This window comes from Electrona antarctica, assembly GCF_951216825.1.
Source record: "Electrona antarctica genome assembly, chromosome: 4".
Lineage (NCBI taxonomy): Eukaryota > Metazoa > Chordata > Actinopteri > Myctophiformes > Myctophidae > Electrona > Electrona antarctica.
Genome location: NC_136809.1, coordinates 34722638 through 34737258, shown reverse-complemented (window position 1 = coordinate 34737258; position 14621 = coordinate 34722638). Strand labels below are relative to the sequence as shown.

The 14621-nt window shown below is 40.5% G+C and overlaps 1 protein-coding gene across 5 annotated transcripts in view; it reads right to left on the bottom strand.

Annotated features, from left to right (window-relative positions):
• Positions 1-1305: 1305 nt before the first annotated feature.
• Positions 1306-14621, bottom strand: part of rrbp1b (ribosome binding protein 1b) — a 36947-nt gene continuing 23631 nt past the window's right edge. For 4 of the 5 annotated variants that reach the window (XM_079499966.1, XM_079499967.1, XM_079499969.1 and 1 more), the window contains 15 exons: positions 14467-14507; positions 13539-13626; positions 12683-12775; positions 12301-12393; positions 11856-11945; positions 11444-11533; positions 10443-10535; positions 10026-10094; positions 9770-9862; positions 9091-9174; positions 7539-7601; positions 5554-5637; positions 5280-5357; positions 4633-4776; positions 1306-3221 (listed from right to left, as the gene is read on the bottom strand). In XM_079499966.1, coding sequence (XP_079356092.1) covers positions 3183-3221; positions 4633-4776; positions 5280-5357; positions 5554-5637; positions 7539-7601; positions 9091-9174; positions 9770-9862; positions 10026-10094; positions 10443-10535; positions 11444-11533; positions 11856-11945; positions 12301-12393; positions 12683-12775; positions 13539-13626; positions 14467-14507 — 1242 coding nt within the window. In that variant the 3' untranslated portion in view covers positions 1306-3182. The remainder of the gene's footprint in view (positions 3222-4632; positions 4777-5279; positions 5358-5553; positions 5638-7538; positions 7602-9090; positions 9175-9769; positions 9863-10025; positions 10095-10442; positions 10536-11443; positions 11534-11855; positions 11946-12300; positions 12394-12682; positions 12776-13538; positions 13627-14466; positions 14508-14621) is intronic. The other variant, XM_079499968.1, reaches the window with a different exon arrangement.

The window sequence follows — 14621 nt, the reverse complement described above, 5'->3', positions numbered from 1 at the left end:
CTATTCAAAAATGTTTTGCAAAATTGTAAACAAAAAAAAAGGCAAAGTCGTTTAGGCATAAGGGGTTTAGCGGTGACAAAAATGGAGACCTAAGGCCTGGTGCCTGGGCCTAATGCGAAGGTGTGAGTCAGGCCTATGAGTTACAGACCTATGACCAGGGTCCTTTTTGTGGAACCACATCAAAGGGTAATTGGAAAACCATTTGGAGAACCACTGAAGTATGCTATACTATGTATATCACAGGTTCAATAGGATCTATAACCTCTTAACCTCTAGCTCTTGTTTTGCATGATATCCATATCCATTTAATTATTTGCAGTAAATTACTTTAGCCTATAGATGTGTCACTTTTTAGTGGGTGTCTGATAGACCTATTTGTAGCAATAATTTAAGAGACTCAGTCTGTCAAGTTTGTTGTTAAATGTATAGTATTCATTTCATTTTACACTCGGATGTGTATTTTCTTAAAACATCAAAAGCCAGTGTGTGAATCACTCACTGGCCATTTAAAATGCCAGTTTATTGATCTTATATATTACCAGTAAGACACCCTGAGGGCGAGAAGCGACCTCTGCCTTTCACGCATCCGCCTGGGTGACGGCATACTGCTAGGCGAGCGCTGGTGCTTTGGCATGGGGGGGGGGGGGGGGGGGGGGGGGCAGATCAACATATGGATTGAATTCTGTACTGGCCATATATGGAGCGTGTCTTGAGTGTACAGGGTTTGATGAGGTCAGATCAACATATGGAATGTCAGAACAGGAAGGACGGGTGGGGAGGATCAACATACATCCAGTATTTCTTTTCTAATTCAGTTAGTTTTAATGTTAGCAATTAAAGGTGGTGTAAGTGAGATAATATTTCTGATATATCTATATTTCTTATAGCAATCATTGCCATTGATATAGAGTGCGTGTTCAATAACAACTCATCTAGTAAACAAAATTGTCAGGTCACAAATTGATACATATTTTAACAATTGATACATTTAACAATTCAAAAAATATTTTACTTTTTTAGTTTACTAGAGCTGGAGAGACAGTCAGGGAGATCCCCGTTACTGAACAAACACTGAATCTAATAACAATGATCTGGATATAGATGTTTTTAATGATACAATCATATACACTATCTCCCTCTCATCTTTCCTATACCATCTGTCTCAGCAAATAAAGAAAATATGAAGGTAGTGAAAGAAAAAAAAACATTTGAAAGAAACAACTGAAAAACGAAATGTTTTAAAGAAACTGGCTCCCCAAAAAATGTGAGTCAGATGAGATTAATCACTGCTCTGACAAAACAATATATTTTTCTAAATATGTTTATTTGGTACAAAGTCACATTTTGGTATCAGGGGAGGAGGCAACAGAGGCGTTAAGGCACTTCTTGGTTTTGTATCCGTGTGTGTACCATGACAAATGAAACACCCAAAAAAATAATAACCCTTCCTTTTTCTGGATACAAAGGTTTAAACAGGAGGGGAGGTAAAAGCCTGGTGTATACTTCCTCGTACGACGGTGTGGCGCGGCAAAAACAGCATACCTATACAAGCTAGTTGTGAGCTTGTACAACTGCTGTTTCTTTGCTACGCAACCACGGTCGTACGACAAGAGTCTACATTAGGCACAAGTCATTGCACCAGTATGCATGTTTCACCATGCAGATTTTCCCTTTTTTATTTCTCTCGATAAAGCCCGATTTATACTTTGTCGTACGGCGGTGTCATGCGGCCATCTACGATGCGACACGCGTCGTACTATTTACGTCGCACGACAGAGTATAAACGAAGCGTAACACTGAACCGTTGAGTGTTTTCAATAAAGCTTCTCAAAGCACTCACCTAAATCATAAACAACGACAGTGTTTCTAGTTTATAACATCGTAGTGTATGTCATGCCAATTAAAATGTTATCACCTTCATCATTTATGTTGACATAAATTGGGTTAAAAACGACTATAATCGCCCTAACTAAAAACCCAGTTATGGAAAAATGACACTTTTTTCCCCCTTTTTGGTGAGTGCAGACATAAGACTCACAAGCCTTCGCTGGATTCAAACAACAATGTAAATAAATGAATTTCACGAAGGCTGGGAAACAGTTGTCTGACATAATGTAATACGGAGCATTAATAAAAACACTCTAAAATCACATTTGACTGTATGTCCTCGTATAAGGCACAGTACTAATAATAATACCTCCAGCATAACAGCTTGGTTTGATTTAAAAATTACACAAAAAAAAGAAATGTTCGATTCATAAAAAGGATTTCCCAACATCTTTCTCAATTTCCCACGCAGAATCATTTGGAGCCATTTAAATCATTATAGTCAATAAGGGACAACCTTTCAGGTCACATAGGATTTTTAGATGACTGGCTTTAACCATTTTAAACCCTATATATATATACTTTGTTGCCCAGGGTCCCCCAGGTCTCTGTACTTGGTCCGCTCCTTGTTTTCCTTCTACACCTAATCTCTTTGCGGAATATATTTTCGGCGAATGTTCGACTCCCAGAATAGGTACGCTAGGGTTCATGTTGTTAATGTATTATAATAATAATAATATATAGGACTTTGGATGACTGGTTTAATGGATAGTAATAATAATAATAATAATAATATATTTTCACTGTCAGGCAGAAACCTTGTATCTCCTTATTTCAACTTTCTGTTTTTTTTTGTAAAGTAATGCCCAACTTCATCTTATAAGAGTGTCGCACAAAAGTTGTGAAAATAGCCGATGTACAAGCTCACAATGCCTCACAATGTGAAGCGGTGTGAGCTTGTAGATCGACTATTTTCACTATTTTCAACAGTAATAAAAAGGAATGGTACATACAATGTTTCCACCTGACATGCGATGACTTTTTATGTTTCATATATTATAATAAATAGGATACTACAGTTGTATTCACACCAGGCGCGATTTCCCGCGATTCAATTGACGTGATTATTTTATTAAAATTATTGCATCTGGTTTGAATTGCATCTTTGCTCATGAAAACATAGCCTCATTGGCTCTGTGTGTTAACTTAAACTCTACACTCTCAAGACTACAAGTAAACGGAGGAATGTTTTGAGTGGAATGTGTGGAAGACATGGTTGGTCGCTGGTGGTGTCAAGATGACCAACACATTGGTCACTGCATGTGGTGCCAAGATGGCACCAGGTGTGTGAGAGATCAGACTGAAGTTCCTTCCTTGGGCTGCTCAGTCTGTTCCTAGAGGAGACAAAGCACACAACACTCTAACTCATTCTTCTTTTTTTTTTTTAAAAATAACTATAAATTCACACAAACAAAAAACAGCCGGCTGATTTGAGTAGGGAGAAGAAATGTATTGAGAAGAAATTGCACTGAACTTGGCGTGCATGTGACTGTGCTTGTGTGATACTACAGAACAATCTGTGCAACAAGCATGTTACAGACTCTATGATTATGATCACAATCTTATAAAGATCAAGCAGACTTTATAGGGGGAATTTGTCATGTATAGTTGCACAAATGTGAAAAGTGTCCTCTGTATTTTTAAAACATCCTAACTATTTAAGAGCAGTGGGCTTTATGGGGGCAGTGTCCGGGGAGCAGTTATGGGTTAGGTGCCACAAACTGGGGATCTTCTGATTTCCCAGATATTTCATTGTAGATTATGTATTGATCTCCTCAAATCAGAACAATGGTATTTTAGATTTAAAATCATATCGATTGTAGGAGTGCAAATCAAAAGATTTAATTGATTAAAAAAAAGAAAAAAATCTTGTAAAAACAATGTAATACAATAATCAATTTGGGGGGAGTAAAAAAAAAAATCTGAAAAATTCAGATCTACAATCGTATAACAGGGCTTTATGTGGTTAATATTTTTATTTAAAAATAATGTATTCGATTTTATTTTGATTTGTTGATTGACTTAAAAACAATGGGGTTATTGATTATCCGATTGATCAAAAACAGTTATCGATAGAATAATCACTAAGAACATAATTTTATTCATCCTTTCTGATTGGCTCCTGATTTGGGCAGTTGGGCAGCAAAAGTAGTTAACATACATGTAGCATCACAATCTTTGTAACCAACAAATTTATCCATTTATATGTTGGCTATTCAAAAACAGCCAACATATAAACATTTTTGGAAACATTTGGGATGTCTGATCACATGGCCACATATCACTTTGTTGCCTGACCCAGATTCCAGCCAGTTCCACCCTCGACGGTTGTGTTCGTATACTCACACTTAAATTACTGCTTGGCTTTATGTCTCTGACTTGTTATTTTTATCTTAAAAACAAACATTTAAAGGTAGTGTAAGTGATCATGTTTTTGTTGTTTTGTTAAAAAGTTAAATCTCTATACTGTGAATACTAATCATTGTTATAGAGTGTTCAGTAACAGGGGTTTCCCCGTCTCTCCAGCTCTTTGGTGCACAGGTAAAATACATTTTCAGGTGGGATGCCCATTTATCCAGTTCCAGTTCAAATTTTTTGTCGGCTCATTTCATCGTGTCATCACTTCCAATTTCACTTGTTTAATCTGTACCGTGTGAGAGTTTTCTCTCCTGATTGGGTCAAATGTAGCAGCTGGTGTGTAGTGGCTGTACTGTACCACACTATACTGTAGATATCTCTGTGTACCTGGGTCAGGATCTGTTCCTGTAGAGCCTTCACCGCGTCCTTCTCTCTGCTCAGATGCTCCTGTGTGCCCTTCAGAAGCTGCTGCAGCTTGGTGGCGGCCGCGCCCAGGTCTTTGGTCAACTTCTTCTCCTTGTCCAGCTTCTCCTGCAACGCGTTCAGAGAAGACACACACAACATTCAACACCACTTAACTGCTGCGTTCAGAGCAGACACAACGATCAACGCTGCATCACAGTATTCTGTGGGCAACCCTAGCCCCTAACTCTTTAACATTGATTAATTTAATATTCATCACAACATCTAGTTTAAGATTTCCAACAGTTTTCAGTGTTTTAATTCAATTACAAAATTAAGGAAAGTTTATGCATGCACCACGTACTATGTAAACTCTTAATTTCCATTTCCAGCCATTCAGTTGAAAAATAAAAAATAAAGAAAAAATAAATAATTTGGGGACCCCCCAAAATAATTTGGCGACCCCCTCCCGAGGGGTCGCGACCCACAGGTTGAGAACCCCTGTTGTAGTTGACATTACGACGTTAGAGATAGAGTGTTGCAGTTTACATTAAGACATTAGAGATAGTGTTGCAGTGGACATTAAGACATTAGAGATAGTAGGTATTAGGACATTAGAGACAGTTATGAACCTTCAGCTCTGCAGACGAACATTCTTCTGTCTTGATCTCGTCCAGCTGGGACTGTAGCTCAGAGACACACTGCTGGGCCTGGGTGGGTCACAAGCCACAACATGACATCATTACAGCTGAAACATCTTAACTGCTACCTTTGATGCTTTTGTGTGACGCTGCAAGTAGGGCCACGTTCATTTATGAATAAATAAATTAAAAATGTTTGAATATGGAATACAAATAAATCAATAAATATATTCACAGGGGGAAAAAAAATAAGTTTGATCCCAACCTGTTCAAAGTCAGAGGTCAGCTTCTCTCTCGTCTCCTGCTCAGTCTGAAGGTGGTCCGCTGTCTGCTCCAACCGAGACTGCAGCTGGAAACACACACACAGCACAGCAACAGACATCAGTTCACTTGCCTTAGTTTTTTTAATTAAAACCTCAACTGTAAAAGTACAAAATCAGCCGGGTGGCTTTTCATGCTGCTTCATGTGTATTTTGACTCAAAGCCAACAAGTGATTTTAGTGCGCTGTTGAATAAAACAAACAAACATTTGCATGGTTAAGCGTAACGTAAAAGCCATAATCACACTGAGACACAGACGGCGGGTTTGTTGTTGATTTTAGTTCAATGCTTCATTCTGATTGGTTAGTAAGGTGATCGTTAATGTTGGTGATTTTTAAAAAAAGACAAGAAAAAAGCCAGTGGCTTTCAGAATGATCAGACCACTTGACTGAAAGGCCACAGGTCATATTTCACTTTGTATTTCAAAAGTGTTTCAGTTTGAAAAATGGAACACTTTTTTTCCGCATGTCTGATCATTCTGAATGGGTGCTTGACTTGCTGTGTACCATGTGGATGACAGGCCGGGTGGAGTTTCTTTTTCTAAACATCTGACACCTCTCTATGCCCATGACAGTAAGGGTGTAACAATTTAATAAAACTAATCAAATAATCTAATCATATTTTCAAAATATCTACAAGCTCACAGATGTGACGCATTGTGACTGAGCTCATTGTGATCTCCCCACATCTTAATGCGATATAGGTTCAAAAGCACTGAACCAGTGACATTTCCCTTTAATTCCATACCATAATTCCATTCGCGATTTAGCTGCTCCAGCAACATGGCAATGTTAATGCCATGCTCTCCATGGGGAGTAGAACCAAGACAGTGGGGAAAAAAGGTCCTAACAAAGACTCTTAAACCTCAACTGATTTCCTGTGAAGTGGGTTCCCTGCCCCTGTAGCAGGTCTTGAGTCTATCCATGCTCAAGGACAATTGGCCACAGTCACTAAAGTAAATATTGGACCCATACTTCACAAGCCACACAATCCAAAGATTCTGACCATAAAGTGGTATTTTTCAGACAGATAAATAACTTTATCTGAGACATGACTGTGCCATCAGTGGGGAGATCTTTCTTAGTGTTGGGATGTTCAGTTACAGTTTCACCCATCTGATGGCTGCTCAGACAGATGAGCGATGGGGAGCTGTTAGGGTTTAAGTCTCTTGCTCAGGGACACTTTGACAGATAGGCCTGAGCCAAAAAGGCTCAGTCTCCACCCATACAGGATGGGTGGCCAAAGATCACTGGACGATCACAGGATCTGATAACAAATGACAATTTCTATTACAAGAACTAAGCGAACTGTGTCGTGTAGTGTAAAGTATTTCACAGGATCTAGATGTGTTTCTACACTGGTGGTGTAGTGTACCAATTCATATACTACTGGTACACAGTAGAACTGGCATTGGAATCTTGTCAATATACATCAATAATCTCGGCACTCAGGTGGCGCAGTGGTAAAGTGACTGCCCACACCACCAATGAGGTTGTGGGTTCGAATCCACCATCCAGCTTTGTTGAGCGTCTATACAAACACAATTGACCTGTGTTTTGGGGAACTTAGCCGGGCGGGGAGGGTGCTATTTGTCACTGCACATACTCCTTCAGGCTGAGGGCGGAGCCTGTCAGCAGGGAGTGTTGGCAGGAGGAGTAGGAGAAAGGCTCTACGTCCTCGCGGTTGGGGCTCCTCACTGGCAGGTCAATCAGATGCAACACATGGGGAGAAATCAATTGGCATAACGACTACATCGGAGAGAAAAAAAAGGCACACATAATAATAATCTTTTCAAAGGAACCATCACCCCCTGGCATTACAGTTATTTGCCCAGGGAGGAGAAACTCCACCCATCCTGACAACCCTGATGGGTTACTAAACAAGCACACCCAACAGCAGCACCATGCAGGGTGAGCTCGGCACCCTGACCTGTGGGGGGCTGGGGTCTTGCACGTGCTCCGTGGCTGCTGCTGCCTTCAGCTGCTGTCTGACCTGGAAGAAGGAACTCTATGTTCACTGGAGCTCTGCTGCCCACCAGTGGCAGACAGTAGCCAAGTACATTTAATTGAGTCCTGTACTTAAGAACGGTAGGCCTATATTTCAAAGGCAAATGTTGTAGTCTTGACTCCACTAAATTTCTATGAATAGACCCCCAGACCCAAAACCTTGCCACATGAACCCTATTCATCAGCTGAACAGTGAAAATAGCAATCTACAAGCTCCCAATACATCGCATAGAGACATATTGTGAACTTGTAAATCTGCTTTTATTATTATTATTGGGGAAAATGTATACATTTGTTTTATACAGCAATGCATTGACATATTAAAAATAAATTGCACTCGTAAATATTGTACTAAGAGTTATTCATTACTTACTTATTAGTATTTTTACTCCAGTACCTCCATTTGTAGTTAAGTAATATTTGACCAGGTGTATAATACAGTATACTTTGACTCAAGTACTGAGTCCACCATTGCAGTCTTTATAAAAATAGTTAATCAACGTTGCTCATCTATGAATTTATTTGATTTTCACCTTGGTTCATTTATCAATTCATTTTCATCATTCCTTGCCTCCATCCCACACACTGTAGGTGCATCAGATTCATTACCAATGCATTGTGGGTAAATACAAATAGGCATGGCCACGTCCAAAATTCCATACTAACATACTATTTAGTATGCCAAATTAGTATGCAAGACCCTTTACTATGTCTGAAAGCTTCGTAGCTACTCAACAGTACGTGAAATGCATACTAAATTCGGGGAAATATTACAATATGCACTGCACTGCTAAAACAAATGTCCCACAAGGCATTGTGGTAACTGCGACAGCAGCACGCGCACGCACGCATGCACGCACACACGCACACACACATACACACACGGCGTAACTTCAATTATGATTCTACTAAACACATAATGTACTGTAGTTATTCATTCACACACAATGTAGATAGTTATTTGTTGAAACCAATGACATGTCCAGTGAACAACATTTGACTGCTATACACTGTGATGAATTAGAAACCTGTGATGTGCAGTACCTGTGCTTGGTCACAAGATGGACTTTCCTAACCGTGTGGTCTGATTGGTATGTATGTCAGAAATGAAATGGTACTCTTTACACCAAAAGTGTTGACCCAATGAATACGGTAGAATTATTATGCAACTACCACAGACTTCAAGGCACCGGTGATAGGTCACTGGTTTTCGTGTAACATCCTGGACCTTGCCAGTGACATTATTAGCTTATTAAGGCTGTTTTCAAGCACCTTTTTGCCGTATTCAACGTGTATTTAATGTTGACGCGTTGTGAAAATTGATGCAGTGGCTGGGACAAGTCAGAGAAAATTGTATCAAATGGGGAGGTCTGTGGCCCAAATGCATATCAAACTGGGGGTCCTTGAAATTAATTGGGATTTTGGGATTTGAGACATAGGTCATTAACAGTGCATTGTGGGTAGAGGAAACATACCATAGTGAGCTCCTCTGACTGTTTCAGGGCTTCTGTCTGCGTGGCCTCCAGTTCCCTCTGACTGTCTGATAACTGAGCATTCAGCTACACATAAAACACACATAATATTCACTGTTATCAATCGATAGTTATGTATACTGTGCACACAATACACATTCACACTAATCAATCACTAATACATTATTTATACTTTAACCGAGCACACATATTCAACACCAATAAATCAATGATGCATTATTCATGCTGCACACGCAGCTATGCAATCCATTAGTCTAAGTACAAAACAGCAGACCCACTTACAAAACCTCTTACACATTTCATTTAATCCGCTAAATATGTGCCAATGACTGAAGAGAACAAATTTAACTGAGTGAGTGAGTGAGTGAGTGAGTTATTGAGTGAGTGAGTGAGTGAGTGAGTGAGTGAGTGAGTGAGTGAGTGAGTGAGTGCCACGTGCGAGTGCCACGTGTGAGTGCCACGCTGCAAGCTTGTACATCTACAATATTTGAACATTTTCGCAAAATCTTGAAAGTGTTTGGACATTTTTTAACACAAATCTTCTCTTCTGGGGGTCCCTGGCACAAACCCTTTCAGATGGGCGTCCGTGGCCAAATGTACATCAATTTGGGCTTTGGGACTCGACATGACATGAAAAGGTTTGAGAAGCAGAAGCACTGACCTGAGCGATCTCCTCTGCGTATGTCTGTGTGAAGTTGACAGACTCCAACTGTTTCTCCAGCTGAGCTTCCAACAGCATCACCTGCTCCTTCAGCTGCATAGAACAGAACAGATTCTCATGGATCCGTCATAGAATAGATTCTAATGAATTCTGCATCATTACTAGGCTACGCTAGTCTAGTCAGACTGAGGGTGACTGTTCAACCTTAACGCACACTAAGCAGACGGACAGACAAACAGACAGACAGACAGACTACCTGTTCCATATCATCTCCTGAGGTCGTGGTCTCTACCGTTTCCTCCAGAACCGTCACCCGGGTCAGAGCCTGAACACAACACAGAACTCATCATCAACTAGTGTGGAGAACTCCTCGTCTGATCCACTTCACAGGGACAAACCCTATATATACCTAGTTGACTCGAGTCCACTCCTTTTTCCCTCAACGTCAACTCTCTTCACAGAAAATAGCTGATTTATAGTCCCCCCCCCCCCAGAACAGGGACGATAGGGTTCATTCAACTGGTTAACAACTCAGGGGCCAGACCACAGGGCACCTTAAAAATAATCAATATAATCTTAAAATGTATCCTAAACCAGACAGACAGTTTTATGTATCCGTTATAATGTTGTATTCTTCTAGCATCAGGGTACAGTACATAGTGACTGTTCTCACCGCCTCACGTTGTTCCTCTGCCTCCGACAGCTTGCTCTTCCACACCTGCTCCTCTTCCTCCACGCTCTGCTGAAGAGCCTTCAACATGCCCTCCTGCACACGCACATGCTTTATTTAGATTATAGCACATACAAATAGCTGTATTTCGATTATACAGTACCACATACTCGTAAGCCGTAACCTTACTTCATCATCCAGACAACTCGACTGTGGCACACTTCTGCATATCGTTTAGTTTTTTTCCCTAAAAACGTGCCTCATTACCTGGGGCGATATACTGTAGGGCTTTTGCTGTCCAGGTTGTGAAATGCCCTAAACGAGTAACTTAGGCTAGCAACACCAGTAAGTAATGCCCTAAACGAGTAACTTAGGCTAGCAACACCAGTAAGCCATTACAGTGAGTAACTTAGGCTAGCAACACCAGTAAGCCATTACAGTGAGTAACTTAGGCTATAGCAACACCAGTAAGTCATTACAGTGAGTAACTTAGGCTAGCAACACCAGTAAGTCATTACAGTGAGTAACTTAGGCTAGCAACACCAGTAAGTCATTACAGTGAGTAACTTAGGCTAGCAACACCAGTAAGTCATTACAGTGAGTAACTTAGGCTAGCAACACCAGTAAGTCATTACAGTGAGTAACTTAGGCTAGCAACACCAGTAAGTCATTACAGTGAGTAACTTAGGCTAGCAACACCAGTAAGTCATTACAGCGAGTAACTTAGGCTAGCAACACCAGTAAGTCATTACAGTGAGTAACTTAGGCTAGCAACACCAGTAAGTCATTACAGTATGTCAAGTGTTTTTCTTAACAGTTTTGCATGTGGCAATTCTATTTGTAAAGCCGTTTTATTATTGTATTCAGATTTTGCTACCGTATGTCATTTGCTGCTTTTTTTTCTTCTTTTTTTTTACTTGGTCTAAACCGCATTTTGTAACTTAATTAAGCACATTGCATTCACATAAATTCTGTGATAATACTGAAGGTGTCTTCCTCCTCACCGTTTCACCCAGAACAGTCCTGTACTGTTCACACTCTGTCTGCATGCTCTTCTGGGCGTCCTCTGCTTCCTGGAGCTTCAACAAAACATCCTGGAAAAAAACCCAAAGAATTTAAGTTTAGACCTGAGGCCGATTCAACGAATGCTTTCTAAATCAGTAGTTTCACATTCTCAAGATTTTCCCTAAAAAATATATTTAAATCCTGGCATCCCCTATAATGGGCAAATGTTTTCACAAAGTTTAAAAAAAATAGGCCATGTACAAGCTCACAAAGCATCGTTTTCTCTTAGTGCATGTTAAAAATAGCATACATTTCGGTTATGTAATGATTGATTGATTTGAGCGTCATGCATGTGTGACGTGTGTGTGTGTGTGTGTGTGTGTGTGTGTGTGTGTGTGTGTGTGTTCTTACCTCTGAGCTGTTAGTGTGTTCTAGTTCTGTCGTATTCTGTTGTACTTTCACTTCCAGAGCTTTCAATGTGAACGCCTCCAACCAGGACTCCTGCACACAACAACCAATAAGAATTGGGTCTATAACTACAATAATAGCACACACTAATAATATTCTCCTTCAAGAAACACTCGCACACATCGACCCGGCATTGCAGTGCCGCTGGGAACGGTGAAAATAAAATAAAAAAAATCTACAAGCTCACACTGCATCAAGGTGTGACACGGACTGAGCTTATAGATCTTCAATTTCATTTTATTTCATCTTTTTTGAAAAATGTAGACTCTTCTTGACAATGTTTGACGATATTAACCCAAAAATGCAAAAATCCCAAGTCCGGCCACGAGGCCGGACTTGGGATTTTTGCATTTTTGACAACACTGAGATAAAGCGGCACATACTGTACCTGATCAGGTTCCATGGGAACTTCAGGGAAGAGTGTCTGGAGTGCTCTCTGGACCTCTGTCTGGATGGAGTTGACCTTCTCCTCAGCTGCAGCCTACGCACACGCACACGGTTTACATACAGGAGTCATTCAGCTGTGTAAAGGTGTCTGTCATACAGAACATATCGTCGCTGTCTGGCAGAAACCTCTATCTCCATATTCTAACTTTTTGCATTTTTTATTTTTGTAAATTAACGCCCTATTTGATCATACTACAGCATCACACAAAAGCATCAAAAGTAGCAGATCCACAAGTAAGTAAGTAACAGTTTGGGGACATAATATGAGGTTTCCACCTGACAGAGACGATGTAGTCTCTGTGGTGTTTCTAGTTTCTACTGACCAGTTCTGTTTTCATCTGGACCAGTCTCTCTTCACTCAGGCTCTCGGCAGCAGACAGAGCCTCCATGGCCGACCAGTTCTTCTCTCTCAGCTCCTGCACACAACAGCAATACCCCCCAAAATGACACACCGTCTCACACAAACTTAATTTTGTTCAGCTCAGTACCAATGAGGATATAGTTACAAAACAACACACTGATTAAAAGGTTGGGTAATTGAGTTTATTTGGTTAAAAAAACAAGTGTTAAATAGCTCTATATTCTAATATGGCCCACACCTCCAATCACGTGTTTTGACCAAGCCCCCAGTAAGGCTATCCAACGTTGAAGCTGCCACTACCTACTGGCGAAAAGTGGAACTGCAGTACGTTAATGGAGGTGGACGGACGTTCAGTGACGTCATGTGCATAACCTGCGTCATCCCAGACCTCAAATTTGAGGTCTGGGCTGCTCTTCCACTCGCTCGAGCCATGGAGTTATAATGGCAGTCTTCCGGGTGCTTCAGAACTCCACTGAGCAACTTCTATTAAAATGAATAGCGAACGAAAACGAAGCTGATAAATGGGTACTCTCTCCTGATTGGCTGATAGTTTGCCACCCACCTGAAAATAGACAGACCCAAGTCCCCAGAACCGAACTGAATGAAGCGCAATGGACATTCTGCTGGCCGATCATAGGTACTGCAGCATATTACAGCTGGGGCCAGACACATGAACGAGAAAAAGCGGTTTTGTCCAATGCACTTGACACACAAGCTTGTGTGTACTTCATTGTAATGATCCTCGTTGTACTAATGAGGCTAATTACTACTGAAACCAGTGATGTACATAAACCAGTAGAATAAAAGCAGTGACTCACGTTGCTCTTGTTCTTCATGCCTTCCATCTCTTCCTTCACAGTCTGCAGTTCATCTTCCAGAGATAACAGCTCGGAGTCCTTCTCCAAACTACCAACACACATCATCAGTTGTTTACACACCAGACATCAATGTATGTCGTCACAGTCAGGCAGAAACCTCTTATATTCTAACTTCTTGGGGTTTTTCTTGTAAATTAATGCCCTACTTGATCACACTACACGGTCACACGAAAGCATCAAAAGTAGAAGATCGGCGAACTTGTCGATCTTCTACTTTAGCTACTTTTGAATTTTAATCCTGAAAAGTAACCGTTTTGGACAGGTTTCTACCCGACAGAGACGATACTGTTTCATAACACATCACTGTACACACTGACTGACTGTTTCACATATACAAGTAGGGATTGACTGTATGCATGTGTTAATGATCTCAAAGTCAGATTTGTAGTTGCAGGTGGAAAGTTGTCAGGTGAAAAGATGGACTCCTCATGCATAGAGGGGAGCATGAGGTCAGTCCGTTGCTTTCCCCAGGTTGGCAGAGGAAGTGTAAGCGCCCAGGATTACATTAGATAATTGAGACTGGGTGAAAAGAATGGGTTGAAAAATCGTGGGATAAAAATGTAAGTAAAAATAAAAGATTTGTCGTTGCACCAAACTAATATAAGCACAGTTGTCAGAATGTATGGAATTTACTGAAAGAATAGCCTGTTGGGATGTATAATTATTTTTTTTCCACCCCAGCGGGTGGCATTTCTATTAATTTAATTAACTAAATAGCAAAACGGCCACTGTGTGTATATGGTGAATGGACATTAACAAAAACTAACAAAAACATTGTTAAATACAGAATAGCTTGCTCACCCTCTCCCACCCACACCCCAGCGCTCAACTGTTGTACAACCAATACAATGACCATAGTGTCACCTACCTTTCAAATGGCTGATCACTTTCAGTCTCACTTCCTGACTCCTGGAATAAGAGAACACACATGATTAAAAAATTACAGCAACACTGACCATGTTTATCATAGACAATACTGTATAGTGTACAGTAGGTACACATCTTTGTCAACTGGTCACAACT